We start from the raw sequence: 23,920 nt of genomic DNA, 5'->3' as shown, positions 1-23,920 counted from the left end.
TCACATTAAATCAAACCAACCACTGGAAGCGGCCTTTGAAGACTAATAAGTTATTGAACCCAACCCAACATATTAACTATGCTCAAAGAGTACACCTCCGTTGTTTCGATTAACTTACAGTATGTTTACCTTCTAGGCTATTCCATATTCACATTCCCTTAAATTCAAGAAGAATTCATCAAACTAATTCACTCTGGTACCTTTTTATGTTGTGTAATGTTACTGAACCCAAGGAAAAATTGTTCATTCTTCAGTTCTCCAGCATAGCATACATCACTTCAGAAATACCTATGAATGAAGATGACTGGTGTATACTATATTCATTAAAAAAAAAAGGAGCTGAAAAAAATTCGTTCATGCATGAAGATAGAAAACATGAGACAATTATTCTCATAGGGAAACACTTTATTCATTTCAAATAAATTATAACACTTTTAAGAAAAAATATATCTTATCATTTCTAACAGGATTTTTTTCACCATTAGGTTTCAAGTGCAATGCACATTGCATTACTGCCACAGTAAATTTCACAAGAATTTTAATCGGTACATTAGAGAAGGAGAAATACAAAAGCAATTTCACTTTGCAACTATAACAGTGAACAATTTGTAATGCATATAGATGCATATAATAAATTTACATGTAGTTGATTGCATGAATAAACACAGGTGAAACACCTGCAACTCTTATTCAACATTGTACATGTCCAAATTTATATAATTGTATGATCTGCTTTATAGAGAATCAAATTAAGTTAATTTGTTTCACGTTTTGTCACACTTTACACTGGTCAGTATTAAAAATGGGTTTTGAATTTTTTTCTGAAAACATATTCTTAAGCCCACAAGTTCAGTACATTACATCAATACTTTGCAACTGCTGCAAGGAGAAAACTCAGTGTAATGCATTCTACATGTATATATAATGGTAATCACACCACATATCATCAATTGAACATGGTGAAGAGCTGCGATAAGAATGTGGAGAATCATTACGATATGATCGTCGATTTCTCCAAGTGTTGTAAGGTCGATTGTAGTACTGCCTACGCAGGGGACGAGGTGAATGGTTTTGGTTCCTGGGAGGGAAGTTGTACTGATTCCGTTGTGGAGAGCGGTAACGCTGGCGAGCTCTCTGTCTGTGGCCTTGGCCCTCAAAGTTGCCCCTGTGGGAATGCGGAGATGAGTTAAAATCACCTCGTCTGTATCGACCAGGATATCTCCTTCCTCTAGAGTTGTAAGGCCGAGCTGGTCGTCCACGATAATTGTCTCTGGGAGCCCTGTAATGGAAATTATTTCCTTCGCTTGTCTGCGATTCATGCTCTTCGTCCACAATACTCGTGCTATCGGTACTTTGATTATCACTCCGCAAGCAATTGCTCATTGCTTCACAGAGATTATCAATGTCCTCACTGTCGCTATCCCCTTCTTCCACTCGTGATATGGAAATCAAGCATCCAAACGAGTCACAGTCCCATGTAAAGTGCTTCATATCTCTCCAACTCACTGCTAAACACCTGTGAGAGCCAATAATGTCCCTCCAGCTATCTAGCGACGATGCCACCTCATCCGTGAAAGAAGTTTTCCTTTTATATGCAGATGTGTCGAAAATTTTAATCTTGTATTTGTGCTGTGAAGCCACCTCGGGTAACGCTACCATCTGTACCCATGCAAACAGATCACCATTTGATTTTACATCAAGGGTAAACACGAATAAGCCCATTCTGCTGAGATTATGAATACTTTGGTATTTCTGATCACCTTCATAGGTCAGTTCCCATGCCTGAGTGTAACTGGTCGATATCACCCCCCTCACTTCATGCAGGATGTCAGAATGGCACTGTCGCACATGTGTTGTCATTGCTTTAGAAGAATTAAGTCCATCTTCATTACAGTTAGATATCAGGCAACGAAAGATGTTTCTGTCGTATTTAGAATTATGTCTACCAGACTGCGCAGCATGTGTGTTCTTCTTTTGTCGGCCTGGTCTGTCAGAGAGAGCTTGGACTTTCAGCACTAGTTCCTCGGCAAGATAATTTCTTGCTCCGGAAAACCTCCCTTTGCAGAGAGGGCAGGTGGGGAGTTTATGTCGGCAATCTCCACACAAATGATGGCCCCGTTCACACTGATGGATAGGTGGGCGTGGCATCTCGTAGCAAACAGGGCATTGCAATGCTTCTGCAATTTCGTCTGGCAATTTTCCATGGTTTGATGAATTTGTTGCCTGCAATAATTACAAGGAACTGTTAACCAACAAATTCATTTTCTAAATTATATTCTGCTCCAATAATATACAGTGGAACCCTTGTAGATTTTCAGCGAAAAATGCAGGCTCGACCAGGACTCGAACCCGGGTCTCTGGCAATCCGTGCCATTGCTCTACCCCTGAGCTACCGAGCCGGCCTGGCTTCCCCCACATTTTCGCGGGCGCTGTTTTACCTGTGTGAAATCGTCTCTGCAAGTGCTACTGCAACGGGATCTGTTGCCTTTGAAACACTATAGACGTCGACGTTGCCTGGTTCCTCCCAGCGTAGAGAATAGTGGAACCCTTATTTTATATTTTCCTGCATTATACAGGGTGTCTCATAAGTAGTAGCAAACTGACACAGGTGAAAGTACACGATAATAGAAGCAAAAAGCCTCAGTAAACATGGGTCTGCAAACGAGCCGTTTTGAAGAAAATCGCAAATTTTGTTATTACAAGCCACCACTAACTTTATTGTTTGTAAATATCATCCTAGTTGGTAAAATGCTAATAATGTGTGCGAATGTGTGGTTACAAGCAGTCATTGATTGCATTTTGTAAACACTGAGTGCTTTACTCCTTGCGCAGTCCGAGGTTTGCTCTTTGTTTACAAAACATTTCCGAGAGGTGGTACGGCTAGTACCCACACATTATTAGCATTTTACCAACTAGGACGACATTTACAAACAATGAACTCAATGGCAGCTTGTTATCACATAATCGCGATTATCTCGAAAATGGCTCATTTGCAGACACTTGTTTACTGAGACTTTTTTGCTTCTATTATCGTGTACTTTCAGTTTGCGCTATTACTTTTGAGACACCCTGTATAATCAATCCTCAGGTCCCATTACAGCAAAATATTCTAGAATTTCCCAAATTTGGATTATCCTACATATCAAGTTTTTTAATTTTAGTTCCATGAAAAATGTAAAATCGAGGTTAAATCGATATATAGCAAATAAATATAGCACAGCTTTTGTTTCTGAAAATTACTGCAAGTGTATCATAACTTAGCATTTTGTATCATGTCTGCTATTATTTAAGTTGTTACAGTAAATATACTTTTTCATGGTACCAATACAATTATCTATGTACTTATCTCCACTCAATATGCTTCTTTGTTTTTCGCCAATATTGCAGCCCAATGTGGATCTTATTCATCTTATACAGGGAGTCAATTTAATGGCACCCATGAACCACAGATTTGTATAGAGGACATCAAAACAAACAACTTTTCTCAGTAACATTTTTCTCGTTAGTGCGTCAATTCGACGATACAGCTGTTCAAAAAAGACAGTTTTGCTGCCTGGATACTGGCAACCCAACACAACATTTGATCATATCTGTGACGTCATTTCCTGCAGTGAAACAGCGCACGGCAGTGTTGCAAGGAACACACAAATTTTGTGAAAAATGACAAACTACCAACCACATTATTAGCTGTAAAACAAAGCGAGAAACGCGTCCAGTAAACCAAACATCATAGCCTACCAGCCAGAAGATCAGTAGTAATCTCGGGGGAAGGGGGAAGTGAACCAACGATATGTGAAATGGTAAGAAACGTATTCAAAATGAAGTGTCAATATCGGATTTTGTCTCAGCCTACATGTCAAATATCAACAACAATAAATTTCATTGGAATTACAACTTACATGTGGCTGTTTACGCCCAGCTACAAGTCAATTATATTTGCAAATCTCATTGCAAGGTTGGTTGATATCTACAGGTTTGTGTCCAGATGCCTTGTGGTACTTTGTGCTAATAATGAAAGTATCCGAGGTTCACGTTGTTACATGATGGCTAAAACACGTACAAACACAGTAACAATCTAATGATGAATCAGTAGCGAATATACTACCCTGTTCATAGTTGCAAACTATTACATGTGTATCCGGTGCTTAGATAAACACAGCTGTCAGAGAGTTTGTTTTACTACTATTTATATCCCTGTATTTTCAACCATTTTTGTCACTTGCCTCATAATGCCCTGAATATACGTTATATTATGTGTTGCTTACCTTTGGAATTTTGAGTTGTTTCATTTCTATTTTGTCATCTGTTCAGTGTGTCACAGACAAAAATTGTAGATATCAACTTGGTAACTACATTTGCAAATATTTGACATGTAAGCTAAGACAAAATTTCATATGACCACTTCCACTTGAATTCTATTTTCTTTCTACCATTTTTCGTATCGTTTCTTTACTTCCTGTTAGGTTACAGAACGTGTTTCTCATTTTGTTTTATAGTACATAATGTGGCTGATTGTAGCTACATTATTTTTCACAGAATATGTGTGTTCCTGGCAACCCTGGAACGCATCGCTTCCCGACGGGATATAATGGCACAAATGCAATCAAATGTTGTGTGTGGTTGCCAGTATTCAGGCGGCAAAACGGGCTTTTTTGAATTACTGTAGCACCGAAACGATGCACCAACGAGAAAAATGTTACTGAGAAAAGTTGTTTGTTTTGATGTCTTCTATACATTTCCGTGGGCGCCATTAAAATTACACCCTGTATATAGGAGATATGAGCCTTTTTTGAACTTGTGTTTTAACTTCACTTTATACAGATAGGCTAATCTTGACTGGACCTACAATTTAAAGTAGGATCCGAACCTGGGACGGTAGCCTATGTGAGATTTGAGCATATCACTTAAAATATAACCTTTTTTATCATATGTAAGTACTTCTGAGATTAATTTTAAGGGATTATATTTGTTTTGTGAATACTTTGGTACTTCTGATCACCTTCGTAGGTCAGTTCTAGGGATGTGACGAAGCTGAAAATTTACCGATGCCGATATTTAACAGATTCCGATACATAAGATTATTAAACAGAAATGGGATGTTATTTTCAGCATGACAAAAATAAATTTGCTATGTACATTTCTATTGCATATCATATGTATATACATATATTCTCAAGAGATGTGAATGTACATTTGCATCTACAAAATGTTATGTGAACCTTTAAGAAGAACATTGATTCTCAAGAGATTAAACATTAGTACACAAGCAGTTCTTTCAAATGCAAAATGAATTCCTGTTATGCCAGATTCAACTTCAGAAACACGAGATTTGGAAGCACTTCAGGAAGTAACCTACTTCTTCTCTTATCGCAAATGTGTTCAGCAACACGGAACACTCAATCACTGAATACTAATGCAGCAGGTATGCCCAAGTAGTTTCTCAGGACTTGCTTCAGGTTTGAATATTCATTTTTGAATTTCCAATACAACAGCAGATCCTGGTTCAGCAATGTACTGTTTTATTTCCGATTTATAGTTAGGTTGATCCTCTGAATGAGTTTGCAATAATTTTATTACAAAAACTCTACAATAATGATGAATCATAAACAAATTTTTAATAAATCATATAAAACTTATTAGAAGGTAAAAACTCTAGTATAATCTGTACCGGTTTAAATATCGGTTTTTTGCCGATTCCGATACCGATGTGTCAATTTCGGCTGATTTTCATACATCTGTAATCTGCTTCTGCACATCCCTAGTCAGTTAACATGCCTGGGACCCCTCCTCTAGGTCCCAATATTCATGATGCTATGAGAAGTTTAGAATTCAGTAATACACAATGATTTCTTTCTGATGTAATACTTTTTCCTGAAAAATTTCACTGGTACCATGAACATACAACATTCAAAATTTCCATAAAATTGACACTTTATTAGATCATTCATGATTAAATTAAGACATTTTGTTGCATGTTTAAGTTAAACATGTTTAGTTAACAGGGTACCCACATGAACCTAAATGTATATTCCCTGGATCCAGAATCCTCATAGTTTTTCCAGAGTATCCGATACATAGTACATTACTATTTAAAATATGTTTTACAATGGCCCCCTTCATTTTCCATCATAACCACACCAATGCACCTTATTATTAGTAATTAATTGGTACTTGGTATTGGCCCATATAGGCAAATAGTGTATCAGTGTTATAAGTAATATTATTGATCTGATGTATACTTATAAACAGCCTGTAATTTAGTGCATTATTCTTTCATTTCATTATATATATATATATTATTTTTTCAAATTCCCGGTTTTCCAGGTATGTGGGAAGCCTGGATAACCCAGAAGAAAAGTCAATATAGTACCCAATACATAAAATAATAGTGCACAATTATATAAAATAAATTACGTACTTTTTTAGTTACTGAAGCCATTTGGTTGTGCGGTCACATTAAATTTTTACCTGCACACAAAAGATAAGAAAAGAGATCAGTTACATTGATATGCATAACATACACTAATTTCCTCAAAACATTTTTACATTTTATTACAAGTGCTCCAGGATACAACAAATTGGATGCTGACGTGTTCACATCCTCTTCACCCCTGCAAGTATGTAGCAAGAATAGAAATTTTAATGTACATATGTGTATTCTTTTAGGTGTGATTATTTTTATTTCATTAAGATGTTATGTTAATTGTGTTAGTCATTTCATGTTATGAGTGTAAGGTTAATCGTGTTAACATTTCTGAATGTTATTTTGATTTATGTGTGCATACAACACTGAAGTCTGTTGATTAATTAATAATAATAAAAAAAGGTTGAAATGCTCTTGGGTGTTCGGTCAGACACAGACTCATTAGTATTCGGAATGTTGTAAAATAGGTTCATACTGATCTCTTGACAAAGATGCATATAGTTTGCTAATATTTATTTATTGTGATTAGAAGTAAATTATTGTTATGATCTTGGCTTTACAATTAATCATACTTCATATTTGAATACATGGCAGCCTCTCTATTGAAAAAATCGTAAATTTTAAATATTGTAGAACGTGACAACATGTTTGGTAGCACATGTTCACCCTTATCATACAACGAAAGGGCAACCTTGCATTCTGACGTCACCGGGGAATGCTTTCTTTGTTAGGGTAAATGCCTAAGTTGTTAGGTTTGGTTGTCTCAGCATAAATAATAAATTTACAGTAATTATGCTCAAAGAACCAAACTTAACAGGCCTAACCTAACAACATAGGAATTCCCCGTGCATGATGTCATAAATAGGGTTACCAGATGTCCGGTTTTTACTGGACATGTCCTACATTTTAGCCTTATGTGCGGCATCCGGGGGGAATTCTAAGTTACAAGTCTGGACTACACTCCCAAATTTAATAGTGAAATTTATTTTGAATCAGTCATTACCCAAAGATAAAATAAAAGTTTATTCTGTTATAACAAAAACGGAAGCAATTTATGAATAAGATTTTGGGCCACATTCTGATGTCACTGTTCGGTGCATGAGCAAAATTTCTTGCCTTCTGAGGTTTAATTTTTTCGTACCTTCCTAATGTTTCAGTGAGGAAAATGTGTTGGGCAGGTGGCTCCGGGCAGTTTCTAACATGCCTTCCAAAGGGAGACTATAGAGAAATGCGGGGCCATGGTAGTGTTAGTGGGTGGTAGGTTAATTATACCCAGGGTTGGAGCCGGGAAATTTGGACAGAAACTTTAATGACATTTCTTGGGGTATGGCCCGAAAAACCGACTTTTACATCCATCCATTGGTACGGGTGCTACGAAACAAACATGGCCGCAAGTATTTTGCCACCTCGCAACCTCAAATGGCTACATCTCAACTTTAAACGGCTCTACAGTTTAAATAATTCTTTCCGCGCTCCAGAATTTTGTTCTTCACAATTTGCAACAAATAATCTTCATAAAAAACAAAAAAATCCTTGCGAAATCGAGGGTGAGTGATGTGACCACGAACCCTATACGGTACTAGTTTACTATCCTTCGGACAGATTTCTTCATTTCTACAGAAGAAACTACTTCCCATAATAAGTTCCTGTAGTATTGTCTAATATCGGTAAAGGTGTTTTGTGTGAAATTCAGGTAAGTTTCCTGTATCCTGGAAACGGATTTCTTCAAATTCAAAAGTTTGGGGCTCATTTGGGGGCAGGTGACTTGGCCAATTTCTAACATGCCTTTAACGGGGAGTCTATAGAGAAAGCAGGGGAGCTGGAGCCGAGGTGGGGTCGTGTAAGGGGTTGGGGGAGGTAGGTCAATTACCCCATGGGCGGAGCCCGGAATCAGTGGGAAATTTCGACTAAAAAATTTCAAACGAAAATAATTTTTTAGTTTAAATTTCCCACTGATTCCGGGATGGATAGCCCCAAAAACCATTCAAGGAATGTTCCGCCAAACAGATAGGTAAGTACGAATGTCAAAAATTGACGAAACTAAGAAGTTGTAGGTGTCCGAAGGATAGTAAACTGTTACGAAAAATACATCCACGACCTTAAACAATCTGAAGAAACTCAATTCTGTAAGTACTTTCTCCTGCAAAAATGAAGAAATTCGTTTGTGCGAGATCGCACCGTTACCAATTATTTTGCTGGTGAAAATAGCTGCGGCCTTTTATTTTTGGGCAAATTGTTCGAAACAAAATATTTTTTACAAACTTTTTTTTTTAAAAAAAAATTCCAATTTTGCATTGACTCATTTCAGGGGGACTTTGTTATTCAATGAGCAACGCGAGGGGGACTTTGTTATTCAATGAGCAACGCGATGCTAAACGGAACATGACATGAACATAAAAACACAACATTCCAAATCTGTTCAATAAACAGGAATTTTCTCCTTTTTTTCAGTTACTAATTTTTAAGACACAAATTCCTTTTAAGGAATATGATGGTGATCTAATTACCTTTACAAATTCAGTAAACACAAATAACTCAACTGGCAAAACTTTTCAAAGTGTATTACATAATAATAATAAAAAAAACACTCCTGTAAAGACCTCCACTAACCTGTGGATCATATGTATGCAGTATGCACTTCACACCTGCACACTTTCTCTTCTTCTTCTTCGTGACGCTTACCGTCGATCACGGTAGAGCGAGGTGCTGTAATCACGGTCTTACATCTCGGATCTCGAGAGACTGCCGCATTGCGATGTATCAGTTTCTCAATAGATTGCTGTGGCTGGCAACGTTAGTTTTATTATATTAACTTCATTAAAACCCGACAATCATTTTGAAAAACCCTGTATGTAATGTGTAATCTGTGTCCGAATGGCGAATTCCCCGATCTATGACCATTCATTCCACTGATTCATTCCTGCTACTGGGGTTTCTCTTATCGCACAACACTAGAGCAACCCTGTGTTCTGACGTCAGACGAACAATGCCTACGTTGTTGGGTTAGGTCTGTTAAATTTTGTTATATTAGCCTAAATACACTGAAAATGTAATATTTATGCTAAGAGGACTAAATCTAGCTAGCCTAACTTAACAAGGCATGTCATCTAAGTATAAAATAATTCCTCTGTGATGTCAGAACGCAAGGTTACGCTAGTGTAGTGTGATAAGGGAGAGCACTGGTACCTAATCTTATAACGTTCTATAAATGGATGGCAGATTATCCTTGATATAGCATGTTATTATCATAGACATATTACCTGATACTACTCTCGTAAATCTACATATAAGGCAGAATGAGAAAGTCCGAGAAGATTTTTTTCGAGCGAAGATATTTAAGAACGTGATACTTGAAACGGTAAGTTTTTGTCAATGTTTCACTTTGTTTTGAAACATGTTCGTGTGTGTAATATTCTTTCTGCAATACATTGCAACCTCTTCTTGTATAGGTTAGCAAAAAGTATGGATCCGTTTATTCTTTTTGTTGCATTATTTCGGGTAAGCTACGAAAATTTATTTTATTACACATTTCACTTGCAAACATTTGCAGTCTGTTTTAAGTGTGTATGCTTTGGAAGCTGGCAGGTGACTGACAATTGGAGAATACTTAAGTGATGTTGATAGCTTGACGATTGTAAAATATATCAGAGTGGCTATTTTCACCAGATTTTAATCTGCATGTGCATGATCTGCAATGTGGCCTGGCCTGCTACACGGATGTGTGTATTCGTTAGTTGTTGATGTACATTTATTTTCGTATAGGAGACAAGTACGTCTTTTCTGCACATCATGGAGTTGAAAAAACACCGCAAGGTGTTCTGTTGTGGGCTGATGCTGCTAATATGTCAGATGACATAAGTACGAAGGGTTATTAACTTCCTAAATGCTTTCGTTGTTATGTTGGGGAGGTCAGATTTAGGGCTTTTAGTATTCCAATTAGGGCATGAGTTTACAATACCGGACCACTCTCCAATTGGTAACACTTTACTATACCTGAGACATATTTCTTCAAATTTACAGGAGAAAGTACTTACGCAAATCATTTTCTGTAGCGTTGTTGATGTTCGGGAATGTAATTTTGATTCATTTTAATGCGAATGCATGTGGTTTTGTACGAAAATCTATTTCCAACGCGCCATTGCTGCTGCCGCCATTTGCTTCCTGCATGAGAGCACAATACGCTCTCGTATTGTCCGTATATGCTAAATTGAACGAAAGGGGTGCTAATGGAACCAAACCTAACAGGCCTAACCTAATCTAGTAGGCATACCTCGTCCCCGTGATGGTTTGTGGGGCTATCGTGAATTTTTGGGCTAACGTCAATGTTTTTTCTGGCTCAAGGAACGATCAACGGTAAGCTATCGCCATGTTGTGTGTGGAAATAAACAAGAACAGTAAGTACTCGTAAATGTAAGAAATATACATTACTTTCCTAACAAATTCAATTATTTCACCTAAATAAGTGTTCCGGAATGCAGAATGGTACATTAGCAATGTAAAAAAGTGCGAAAGAAATGATTCCCAGGTGTCTCAGGTATAGTAAAGTAGTACCAAAATGGACGTATCTGTAGTTCATATTTGGCGGTCACTTGTTAAAATTGTACATTTACGTGTACAACTTGTAAAATAACCTTGCGATTTACCACGGTGATTGTCCATACACAGCAATTCGGAACCATCTTTCTTTCGCAATTAATTAGCTAATGGTCTTCCTTTACACACAACAATCTTGTTGACGACAGACGAGGAATGCCTACGAGGTTAGGTTAGGCCTGTTAGGTTAGGTTTCATTAGCATAAATACAAAGAAAAATAATTTCTATGAAATTTCGCCTACTCACTAATTGTGAACTCCTAATCACGAATCTGCATGTAATAATTGGCGGTCAAGATGGAAATCGAGAAAAAAATGAAATAAACTATGTTTTCTTAACGTAACGTAACCCTACCATAAGAACAATAGCTCCACGGAAGACGCCATTTTCCCAACATGAAGAAATCAACAGGCAAGATAAGGTATAGTTCTCTTAGCTAAAATATTAATTTTTCTGGCATGAGTTTACAATACCAAACCACTCTCCAATTTCTACAAAATTTCTCCTACTTACTAATTTCGGTGTCCTGATGACATATCTGTAGTTCATATTTGGCGGTCACTTGTTAAAATTGTACATTTATGTGTAGAACTTGTAAAATAACCTTGTGATTTATCACGGTGATTGTCTATACACAGCAATTCAGAACCATCTTTCTTTCGCAATTCATTAATGGTCTTCCTTTACGCACAACATTCTGGCTACCTTGAATATTGACGTCAGACGAGGAATGCCTATGAGGTTAGGTTAGGTTCCCTTAGTATAAATACAAACAAAAATTAATATTTTTGCTAAGAGACACGTTACCTTGTCTTGTCTAACATGAAAAAGGTCTCTCCCGTGACGTCTGAACACAATGTTGCGGAAGTGTTGTGCGATAAGTGACACCCATTCGGGGAAAATGGCATGTTCTGTGAAGCTGCTGTTCTTATGGTACGGTTACGTTACATTAAGAAAACATACTTTATTTCATTTTTTTTCTCGATTTCTATACTCTACCGCCAATTATTACATGCAGATTTGTGATTAGTGAGTAGGCGAAATTTCATAGAAATTTGAGAGTGGTCCGGTATTGTAAACTCGTTCCTAAAATTACTTTAGTAAATACTTTACAACACCTGATCGGTAAAAATGTCATAACCGGGAAATGGATTTCTTCAAATTTACAGGAGAAAGTACTTACGGAATTGAGTTTCTCTGTAATTTTGGAAGGTTGTAGAAGTGTTTTCTCGCATTTTTCAATGTATTTGGCTGCTAAATCATGTATTTTTCTTTAATAATGTCGTCCGATGCACGAAAGCTGTTGCTTGCATTTCAATCCATGTACTTAAACCGGATTTTGCGAGCATCTTATGACGTAATCCTCCGGTGTTTCCAAACACAATTTTTTCACTACATTGCCCAACCTAAAGCAACCTAACCTAACCTTACCAAGATAGTGCGTGGATGGTTATACGATCCAGAATGGTTTTTGGAGTATGCGGGGATGGTTTTTGGTGCTATTTGTGGATGGTCATACTATCCCAAATGGTCTTTGTGGCTCTGCGTGAATGGTGTTTGGGACTGTGCGGGAATTTTTCTGTTAAGAAGGTTGAAACACAACGATAGTCAAGATTTGCCCGCTATTTTGCATGTTCAGGAAGCGAGAAAAGAACGAACAATAATTACTCTATATGTCGACAATAGATACTAATTTAGTTAAAAAAAGTGAAATCCCTTGTTAAACAATGTTTCGCAATGCAGAATAGGTAAGTACGAATGTCAACAATTACAGAATAAACGAGTTACAGACATCTCCCAGGTTTGATAGTTTTACCCACCTGATCATATAATTTCTGGTCTTCAGCAGTTTCTGCTGTTCTCACTACCTGATGACTAGTCACACCCATAAAATATCTCGTTAGCAGTAAATTCAGCAACACTGCCAATGAATATAATAAAATAAGATAAAAGACTGTAAGAATTAAGAATACAGAGAATGTGTCTAATTTTGTTAATTTTTGTTATACTAACTAAATTTGGCCTTCCAATCACGAGTCTGTTGTTTAAATGCAGAAGTCAGGTGAAAAAATTGTACACATGTATATTTATGTTGCCACGAACCATGCACGGGTAGCCCCACAAACCGTTCTCAGATAGCCACACGAACCATTTCCGGTAAGTTAAAATTTTGTTCGTAAAACAATGCGATACAGCTTTTTAAAAAATAAATTCTGAACTTATATCGCCTTTTTCCCCCTATTTCCAGATGTGACCCCTGCATTTTAACATCAGATCCGTGATTAGGTTGCCAAATTTAGTTAGTATACCAAAGATTAACGAAATTGGAGACATTCTCTATATTCTTAATTTGCTCCCCTGGTGAAAATAGCCCTGTATGCTATTCTCACCTCCTGGTGAAAATAGTCGCAGCCAAAATATATACTTTAACTGTGATTTATTTTCCATTGCTTTAAACTTTTGTTTACCATGGGGATATACTTAAAACATGAACAAGTTTTTTCCCCCCATTAGTTATTATAGTTTCATTTATTTAAATTTATTTCGTACATTCCACATGTCGTTAAGGATACATTAACATTAATTATTATTACAATTTACAGAACATAATACTGATGTCTGGCCAGCTGACTGTGTAGAGTGGATCATGGCAGAAAACTCAGCACCAGGCAGTAACACAGGTAGTTGTGGTTTCAGTTCTTTGATGGTGGTGGAATTTTCATAAGCACTCATAATAGAATATATCTGTGATGGGTAGATACTAATCGGGATGATGTTTTAGATTCCAAATTGCTACAAGGTGAACATCAAATTATTATTATTGTACTAGTGTGTTTTGTAACAGTTTTTTGGGATCAAGTTCCATATATTAAGTGATCATGCACCCGTTCCACAGAATCCAAATTTGCTAATGTTTGTATGCATATATTTATAATGTAAGACTCATTCCAAGAATTAAAAATTTTGACTAAATATATATTTCATAACCTACTTTTCACAATACAATTCCTTACAAATTATTATAATTATATTTTTTTGTAATATGCACAAATGCAGTCCTCATTCGGCTGTACAACTTATGAAAATCCTCAGTTAAAATATGATGGGAAAGAACTTATATTTATTAGTTATATTGTTACTCTGTTGGGAAACATTGGATAGAAAAAAGATTGAATCCTAAAAGATTTATGACTGTACATATTAACCCTATATCATTTTTTATCCCAGATTTCTTTCATTACCTCAAGTTATTGCTCGGACCTACATTTGACCTCAGAGCTTGTGTTTGTCATCAGTATTGTAACCTTGCTTATAATCTAGGCATCATGAATTGTAATTAATTTTAGTGCATAAGTTGCTCATTGTATTTGCCAACTATCGGTTTCAGGAGGGGGTCGAACAGGTCTGTGTGATGCTTTAAAACTGTAGCAAAGTTTGACTCAATTAGTCTGTGAAGCACATAGACAACACATAGTAATAATTTTTCGTTTGTTAAATATGCAAAATATATGCATTCACAAACATTTAAACCCTGATGCAATTAAATACATTAATAATTTCCAGATTGATTCATTTTGTTACCGTATTTATGTGTGTATAGTGCGCGTGCGTGTTTAATGCGCACCCTGGTTTTTGAAGGGTAAAAGTGACAAAAAATTATATCTCATATATAATGCGCAGAACAATCCAGTTTCAAGAAATGTCTTTCTCAGTTGTAGGTTGTAAAGCTGTTGCTATGCTGATCAAGAGTGAATGACGTCATATCTATTCAATTGTTCATTCCTTTTTCAAAATATATACTTTCTCTTTCCGTGACTAATGTAACATTTATACGAGGCATATTCAGGACCTTCCAAATAGCAGTTAGCAGCACAAGATTTCTTCCATTAAGGAATTTACACACTCCATGTAGGTCATATTATTTGGCTAGTAATACATTTCAATTTTTATTATCTTTTTTTTTTGTTTTCTTTCATCCAAAGTACCATAAAAATCAGAATGTTTCTTCAGGTTTTGATGAACTTATTTCAACCACATTTCTCATTAGTGTCGTTATCTTGTATGGAATACTGTTTCCATATTCAGAAACTGCAGGATTCAAGCTTTACAACGATATATAACATGATAGGGTTCCGTAAACATGAAAAATCAATGGAAGTGTCCCAAAATCATGGAACGACCCTGTATGGTTTCATGTTGGCTGTCTGAATTATTCCGTGCATAAAACGCACCACAGTTTTTGGGGGCAAAAATTTTGGAAAAAAGTGTGCATTATACATGAGTAAATACGGTATTTACATTTGCGTTGAATGCACCATATAATATTAATGATCCTTTTCCCCCTGTAGATTCTAATTATATTAAATGGAATAATAGAGGCCCACTTGATTGTTATTGGCCTTGTCTTTTTTGTATTTTTCTTATTTTGCATTGCTTTTCTACCTCTTTAGTAAATGTAACAATGAAGATGAATGATGATATGAAATTGATGGACAGCCGGGAAGAAACACCCTTGCCTACAACAGAATTCAAAGCTGGGATCATTGGTGGTGACATTTTGAGCCCAGCACTCAACATGCTCTGCCGCTGAAACAATTCTATTTGCTATGTAACATATTTACGTTTTGTGCGAGTTACTGTATAATATAATCTATACAAAATTTGTATAAAATAATCTTACTTACGTGAGTGAGTACAGAATTTCAAAACTACGTTTCAAGGTTTGGCTGCCCTCTTCCTCAGGTTCTTTTTCCTCTAGACGCAAATCATTTTATGCTGCGTCAAGAGTGTTAAAAGGATTAGTTAAAAAAAACACTTGTTAAAAACAGGTCACCATTCCTGTAAAACCACCAGTTAAAAATCCTGCTTTAAGGTGTTCCCCCATTGTCCATGAGACTTCATTTCCCGGGATCCTATTAAATTGACTAAACACATTCAGTTGTTCTGTTTACTAACGATGGTTGGTGGCCACCGGTCCCACACACTGGCCTAAATCTTAGGAGAAAAGTTGTTTTGCTTTTGACTGAACCTGTGCATGTCCCATGTTGTTAACCTAAAGCTTGCACCTTAGACCACATGATCATGGGGCTAGACATTCATAGACATATTAGATCAGTAAAATTTTTGCTAATTTTACCAATACACTGTTATTCCTATGTCAGCCAATACTGAAAGAGTACTGGTTAATCTGCCCCATCCATACTTTTGTGTTATTTAAATATATCTTTCTGTTTGTGTTTTGTTATTTTATGCTGCTTTTCCACCTTTTGATTTAATCACAATGAAGGATATTAGAGTTGAAATGGTGTGAAATTACAGTGTGCGATCTCTGGTTTCATGGCACATTATGCTGACCACTCCATCACAAGTCTGTTTGTGAGGAATAACTGGGATTACTACTTAATATATATATATATATATATATATCAGTGACATAGATAGTGCACAGCTTGCACTGTTAAAATATTATTTAATGTGCTTAATGTTAAATGCCTTATTTAGTTCCTATCACACTCGATTTCATGAAATTTTATGACCCCAAACTCTCTCATCAGCCTGTTGGGAAGCAGCAACCTCTCTGCTTGCAGCCACTGTGCAGGAAACTAACGCTCCTGAAGTATCATATGGTGAAGGGTAGATGCTCGTGAAACTGCGGTCCACAAACCACTAATAAAAGCTCCGCTCTCGAAAACAGCCGAGCCAAGCAGAAAGCAGATACTACTAGCAGAAAGGATATAAGTATTAAGCTATTAACACAATCTTGAAGATGAATATTTGCTTTATTATAAACACAGAATTATTGAAATATATAATTATATCTGTTCCAAATTCCATGTATACAAACTTTAAAGCATTCACGATTTGTAAAACTGTCAATAATGTCGACGTTCATGGTTAACCAAACATGGTGTCCCCGGTACTGGAGAGCACTGAAATCCGCCTCACTTATCTCAAGTCAAATAACAACGCATATGTTGACAACTACCAAGTAATTTATGCAATATTTATCGTAAGTTCCCATATTCTATACAAACAAATCCAATAAACTGATGTTCTTTCGACAATATGTATGTAAAGAAAACAATGGAACTCTCTTCTGAGACCTGTAAAAAGCAAAAATGTTAATTTTGATACCATGTCATATCATTATTAAAATCCTGTAATTGTATCTATTTTGAGGAACAAGATATAATACAGGTTATTCTATTGCTATCTATCCATCACTCTTGTTTTCAACATGTCACTAACTGATAGAACTGCAGCATGTTTTGGCTGAAACCAGGTAAGAAGGTCTTTTTCTGCATATCTTACCTGTTGTTGATGGCTGCTTTTTGTTGATTTACTACCCCATTTAAAAAAATCATCTAAAATAGCATTTCTTTTACTAATAGTTGTAAAGTGTGGAATAAGCGATGCCTAAATTTGCAGCTATTTCAGTTTTGGTTTTGTGTGGATTAGCATCAACTTCCCGTGTAAGTTTTACTTTCTGGTCAGGCATGTAACTTTTCCTCTTTCTGTTCTTCTCCATGACTGACCAGTAGCAACTAAAACGTTCACTGAACCTGTGCTGTTCTGTTTTAATTATGAAAAACTGCAAACATCAGCTATTATCATCTTTTTAACATGTGTACTTCCGTATTTGCAATTACGTACAATACAAAATACATCTCATGTTCTGAACAACTGCGGCAAATCTTTCTCCTCTGATTTCATATCGCATGTCGCTTCTTCTTGCTTTCCCTGCGACACTTCCATCCCCCACTTGTCATGTTTCGTATGTGAAACTTGCCTTGTTTTTTTTTTTTTTTGTAGTGACAAGAAATGTATACTTCTGTGACATTGTTGTAGCTTGGTTACATACAAATCAACTGTATGTTATGAAAATTATTATGTATAAATGCATTGCGTACAAATATGGTTTAATTAACACGTTTTGAAATATATTTTGCAGGGACCTACAGATATTTACGTATAAAACAGAATTACGCATAAGTGAGTGTCGTATAAAGCAGTCTCAACTGTATATGTTATCAAAGTACAATGGCACAACTTTTGTTGCTTGCTACTATAACTAAAATATTGCATCATTTGCACCTACACAGACATTAAAACAGAATTGCACGTCAAACCACACTCAAGTTCAAGTTACAGTTTGCATATTGTTCACAGGACAGTGACACAGACTCTTACCCTAGTGAACTATGTTTCCACAGCTTGGGAATTTAGAGAGCCTATTTTTCAACGTGTTAAAGGCCCACCACCTATTTATGTAGCAGTTGTGGTGAATATACTCAACAGCAATTACCAGAAAAATGAACAGGCAATTGAGGACTTGACACTGTGAAGTCGCAGTTCCATACCAATGGATTTTTTTTTTGGGGGGGGGGATAGGTAAAATACTGTGTATCACCCACCTGTCCCCCCGTGGTAAAAGACTTTGTGTATCACCCACCTGTCTGTCCCCACGTGATAACAGAAACCCTACAAGCATTTCCTATGGATTTGTTCACCTTGGGTGCTGTGTGAACTGGAATTTCTGTTTTGTTGTCTGTAAATGGTGCACACATCAACAAGTACATCTTATAACATTATACTTTGATAACATAGACCATCTGCATACTGATGGGTCGTTCGTGAACGAGTCGTTCAAAAGTAACGACTCTCTCTTGTCAGCGGTGAACGACTCGTTCACCAGAATTGAACGACACGTTCAAAGAGTCGTATGTGTGCCACGACTCCTCCGCCCGCCAAGCAACTATTATTCCATTATTCCCTCTCCTTTCCACGAATTTTGCGAGGAAGGCGCATGCGCAAGTGTATACTCGCCTGGCGGCCGGAATTTTTGAAAGAAAGCAAGTCGATTCTGCAGGCAGCAAATGGGGACTGGAGAGGAGAGGGAGGGGGGGGTCCTCTCTGTTCCTTTTCCCTACCCCTAGTTGAGTAAAGCTGGCTGAAACATGCTGTGTACTACGATGAAAGGGGAAGGAGCATGCTCGCGAGTCGACTCTTTCCTTCGTTCAAAGAGTCGTGGCACACTTTAGCGACTCTTTGAACGAAGGAAAGAGTCGAGCTCGCAACTCGCGAGTGTTGTTTGCAGAGAGAGAGCGTGCAACCTCAGCCCATGATGGGCAGCGAAGAACAGCCAACAAATTTGTCCTGTAGTTTCAAGTTCGGCCAAACCATTAGCGCTAAAATTACAAGAAATTAAATGTTAGTAAAAAATATTAGGGGAGTCCTGTAAAAATTTTGGGAAGGTGTTAGGCACAGACCTCTTGATTACAATATTCCGATTAGCCTATTTTGAGTTGTTATTGTTTAAGTCCACTTTATGTGCAGATAGGATAGTCGGGACTGGACCTACAGTTTAAAGTGGGATCCGAACCTCCACTTTGTATTGAACACGGTACCCCTTGATTACCGGCGACGTTATCACTACGCCATCGGGGAGACCCGATTAGCCTATTGGAGCATAAAAGTGGACTTAAAACAATTTTTGCCAAGCAAACCATTTTAATACATGACAGCGTTAACCACTATGCTATTAGGGTGAATCAGAAAAGGGGGGCAGTAATTTATAATTTGCAACACAAAATACTTAGTGTGGAAAGCGATTGTTACTTTTAATTATTTTCTAAAGCGCCGGCCTCCATGGTGGAGTGGTTAGTACACCTCATTACTCATCCTGATCTTCGCGATTACCCAAAAAAAGTGACAGAAAAGCGAAGTAAAATAAACCAAATCAATCAACCAATCATTATTTTCTAAAGCAAGATCGAAGACAATAAACACCTTTTGTTTTCTGTTACTCCAAATCCAAAAATGACGTAATACAAGCAGCAAGCACAAGTTCAAATGATAAACCTTTAGTGAAAATAAGAAACATGTATTAAAACAAAAATTATAACTTACAATTTTTTATATTCAGTTAAGAATTACCTAATAGAACAAACCACATGATAATGAATTAATTATAAGTGGACTCGTGAAATGAAGGTCTTTTTATATTTGAATACTACATTATGTTCTGTTTTTGTGATTTTTTTTATAAAGAACCTGAGAGACAAACACACGCTCACACACGCAGTTATACATAATTTCTTATAATCCGATCTATAATGGATATTCAATTTGTTATAACATTAATTTAATATATTTTGTGTAATACAAGGAACAAATTTGAAATTATGCAGGGAACGGTGGGGATTTCCCCTCTAACGATCATATCATGCAATTTCCCAATACAATCGCTCTCTTTCTCTCTGTATGCATGTGTACATACATATACTTACATATTATACACGTGAGATTAGAAGATTAAAATTTAAATCACATTGGAATGATAAAGTTATTAGAGACGAATCACAAATTTACACCAATAGAAACACAGCATTGTATACAAAATAAAAGTAAAACACAAATGAAAAGCAAAGATAAATATGAAAATTCAGTGCGCAAAATCATTGCAAAACAAAAATGCAATCAATAAAATTAATATTGACAAAACTAACTCAAGTATTCTATAATGTATGCCGGCGTGGTTAGCACATCAAGGGTCTCGAGAAATATAGTTTAAGGGATGTAAGGGATGATCCTTCCACGCAGTACACCCAATTGTCAACCTCACTTCCACATAGTACACCCTGGACTGCATTTTGCAGACTAACGAGGCTCTGGCGTCTATACCTACGGCCAGTATAATTTTCGTAGGAATGTGTGTGTGTGTGTTGTCCTGTGTTTTGTCCTTATGTGTGCTGAGTGCCTTTACAGCCTCAGCATTTAACCGGTCAGATTATTTTAATATTTTAGTTACTACAGGACATTACAGTTATGTTATTTTAGTTCTGGTAAGGGGCTGGATCCCGTATAAAGTGAAGGGTGCAAAATAGCCTAAGTGACGCACACAAAATTTTAAATTCATATTCAGTCATAGCCTTTAGTATAAAACAGAGATGTGATGGGGAGGGCCGGCCCCCGTGGCAGAGTGGTTAGCACATCGCGGCACGAGGGCAGGGAGTCCTGAGGCCGATATTCGGTGGAAACACATAGCGGCTCGGGATACCACTTTTGCCCAGGCTTTGCTCTTCTGCCACTTTGGCTAATCGCGAACATGAAAATCAGTGATGATATAATGAAATTGATGAAGTGACACTCAATTCCGAGATTCCTCTTAGTGCACTGTTCAAACCACTCCTCCACAGAGGCGACTGAAATTGTTGGAAGTGAATCAGTTTGACAAGTAGCAGGACATTACAAAATCGCAATGAAAACAGGGCCAACCCTTCCAAAGTTGGTGAGATGATGAGAGACACTCTGTGTAAAATGTACTGTCTGAGAATCTCGTCTCATTGGAGTAACGATACCGATTTATGCTTTGAAATCGATAAGCGAACAAGACCAGACAGGTGTTTTTAACTTGAAATCAAATCGCGAACAAGATATGCATTCTCATTCACGAGTTGAAACGATGTGCCAAGTCATCTTGTCTCACCACGATACTCGATCGAGTTGCTCTTCCGCTTCGTGCACATGTAAACCTTTTAATTTACACGTTCAATTTTATTTATCCAAGAAAACAAATCTGTTAACATGAGAATGAACAGAAGAAATAAGCTACTAGTTATTTTCCCATTAAGGAACAAACAAATTTTAAAATGCTATAATTTCTTATAAATTAGCATGCAGTAATTATATTTTATAATTTATTAATTCAATTTTAATATTTTAACTGCCTAACACGCTTTGTTGTATTTATGCATCTTTTATACCTAATTACTTAGTATTGACAGCGAGGATGAATGAATTTTACGTACAGATAAGCTAATCGGGACTGGATCTACAGTTTAAAGTGGGATCCACCAGGTATCGTTACAAGGCAACGACGGAGGATGGATGGTGATTAGAGTAATTGACAAGAGGTTAAATTCAGATTACCACTCATCTCTGCGCTGGGGTTCGAACCCGGAACTTTCGGTGTCAATAGGCTTACTTTGAGGAGGGCGATACCACTTATCTGTCACTCCAAGATTATTTCAAGCTGGCCAACATAGAAACCAAGAAACAAAGAACATGCACCATGGAGTATGTTTTATTTATGTTATTCAGCCATCCTTTCATTCCTTGTTAAATCCTGGTAAGGAAATCGCTTCCTGTCTCGGATTCGATCCTCGGTGGAGGCACCTTGCCCAGTGATTTAGACCCCCAGTTTAAAATGTAGCTTCAATCCCGATTAGACTATCTGAGCATAAAGTGAACTTTAAACATTGTCTGACAAAATAGTTTTCATATGACGTGAAATATTTCATTAACATTAACGTGTAAATATTTTACTAATGAAAACAGCATTAAAGAATAAATATAGAAGTTTAATCATAAATCTCATCGTACATGATACTGCAAAAAAGCTTTTATTGAATGACTGCAGAATTAGGAACAACTACGTAAGATGGACATGGGTCATGTTCACGAGTGATATAAACAGCTGTTGGCCATCTGCGGTGAGCCTACGTGTTAAGGTGTTTTACTAGTAGAAAGCAACATTAAAAAAAAATACATACGTATAATTTGGCCCGCTTTATAGAAATTCGATCATACATTATGATATTGGCAGAAACTTATATTGAATGACTGTAGAACAACAAAAAGCTATGGACATGGATATGGGATGGACATGGATAATGTTCAAGAGCGATATATATTTCTTAAACACAGCTGTTAGCCATCCGCAGAGAGCGAGCGGGTGGATCCTACTTTAAACTGTAGATCCAGTCTGCTAACGAGACTGCCGCCGCCGCGTATTTGTGTAAGAGAGCTCGCGACTCGCGGGCGAACGATGAGTGAGGAGAAGAGTCGCTAAGGCGAGCAAGTCGTTAAGGTGCTCCACGACTCTTCGTGCCATCTCGAGAGTCGTGAACGATGAGGGAGGAGAAGAGTCGCTAAGGCAAGCGAGTCGTTAAGGTGCTTAATGACTCTTCGTGCCGTCTCGAGAGTTGTGAACGAATGATGGGGAAAGAGTCGTGGGACTGTGCTGTGACTCTTCGTGCTGTTTCAAGAGTCGTGAACGAGTGATGCTCGTGGAAATGCAAGCATGTGTCGCAGCGCAGATCTGGAGTGCATTTTGTTGACTTGCTTTCTCACATTTGTTGCGATATTAAAACCAGTGATCGAATGCAAAAAAGGAAGAATATGTAAATGCACGTTATTACTAATAAAAGGTTGATATAATTATATAGCATTTCTGTGTATGCTATCGTACTGCATAATTTGCATTATCCGCAGCATGAAATGTAAACTGAAACAAGATACAAATATAGAAAATCTCACTCATGAGGCAGAGTAATGAAAACAAGTATGTGCAATAAATTTTGTTTGTGTGTGTGTGTGTTTACTGTTTACACATATGTATATCCACACACATACAGAATCGTATTTGTATTTTTCTTATTTTATGCCACTTTTCTTCAAATTTTAAGTAATCGCGACGATGAGGATGATATAGATGAAGGGACACTCGTAAAGAATATCCTTGCCCAGACCGGGACTAGAACCCGGGAACTTCTGTGGCAAGATCAAATGTCGATTACTTCAGAATCTTGGCCATCTAGTCGGCTACACGCACACACACATACACAAAAATGCAATACAATTTATTAATCTTGAAGGACGTACGTTGTGTTCGTTTACTTAAATACAATCATCGGCTTCAACACCTCCTACCCCCTTCCCCCTCTTCAGGCATGTGTTTCGAGAAAAAGAAGCTTGGCGACTCTTTTGAATGACTCTTCTCAGTGAGCGAGCGCTCATGAGTCGACTCGCACAAATGAACGGCTTGAACCCATCACTACATCTGCATTGTTATTTTAACATATCTTAAAATAAATTTAATTGAAAACCAGAGTTCCTTT

General features: G+C 37.0%; 2 protein-coding genes across 10 annotated transcripts in view; one reads left to right on the top strand and one right to left on the bottom strand.

Annotated features, from left to right (window-relative positions):
• Positions 1-393: 393 nt before the first annotated feature.
• On the bottom strand, positions 394-9,078 carry LOC145985946 (E3 ubiquitin-protein ligase siah-1-like). Of its 2 annotated transcripts, none has more exons than XM_083120088.1 (3): positions 9,035-9,078; positions 6,419-6,468; positions 394-2,223 (listed from the first exon to the last, which is right to left on the bottom strand). In XM_083120088.1, the coding sequence occupies exons 2-3, from the start codon at positions 6,437-6,439 to the stop codon at positions 910-912; spliced, it is 1,335 nt and encodes a 444-aa protein (XP_082976214.1). In that variant the 5' UTR covers positions 6,440-6,468; positions 9,035-9,078; the 3' UTR covers positions 394-909. The 2 variants fall into 2 exon arrangements, with proteins under 2 accessions (XP_082976214.1, XP_082976213.1); XM_083120087.1 differs by having other exon boundaries at positions 8,932-9,035.
• A 325-nt stretch (positions 9,079-9,403) lies between these two features.
• Positions 9,404-23,920, top strand: part of LOC145985288 (uncharacterized) — a 59,424-nt gene continuing 44,907 nt past the window's right edge. For 6 of the 8 annotated variants that reach the window (XM_083119123.1, XM_083119121.1, XM_083119117.1 and 3 more), the window contains exons 1-2: positions 9,404-9,782; positions 13,622-13,699. In XM_083119123.1, coding sequence (XP_082975249.1) covers positions 13,666-13,699 — 34 coding nt within the window. In that variant the 5' untranslated portion in view covers positions 9,404-9,782; positions 13,622-13,665. Of the gene's footprint in view, positions 9,783-9,855; positions 9,923-13,621; positions 13,700-23,920 lie in introns of those variants that run through there. The other 2 variants (XM_083119116.1, XM_083119118.1) reach the window with 2 other exon arrangements.

The sequence above is a fragment of the Lepisma saccharinum genome, chromosome 3 (genome assembly GCF_977018435.1).
Source record: "Lepisma saccharinum chromosome 3, izLepSacc3.1, whole genome shotgun sequence".
NCBI lineage: Eukaryota > Metazoa > Arthropoda > Insecta > Zygentoma > Lepismatidae > Lepisma > Lepisma saccharinum.
This window is presented reverse-complemented; position numbering and strand designations above follow the sequence as displayed.

Bases quoted from the DNA above. Each gene is read 5' to 3' on its own strand.
- LOC145985946 (XM_083120088.1), bottom strand. From the start codon at position 6,439: ATGGCTTCAGTAACTAAAAAA. The intron at 2,224-6,418 runs GTACGTAATTTA...TAATTATTGCAG, and splicing joins TGGCTTCAGTAACTAAAAAA to GCAACAAATTCATCAAACCA.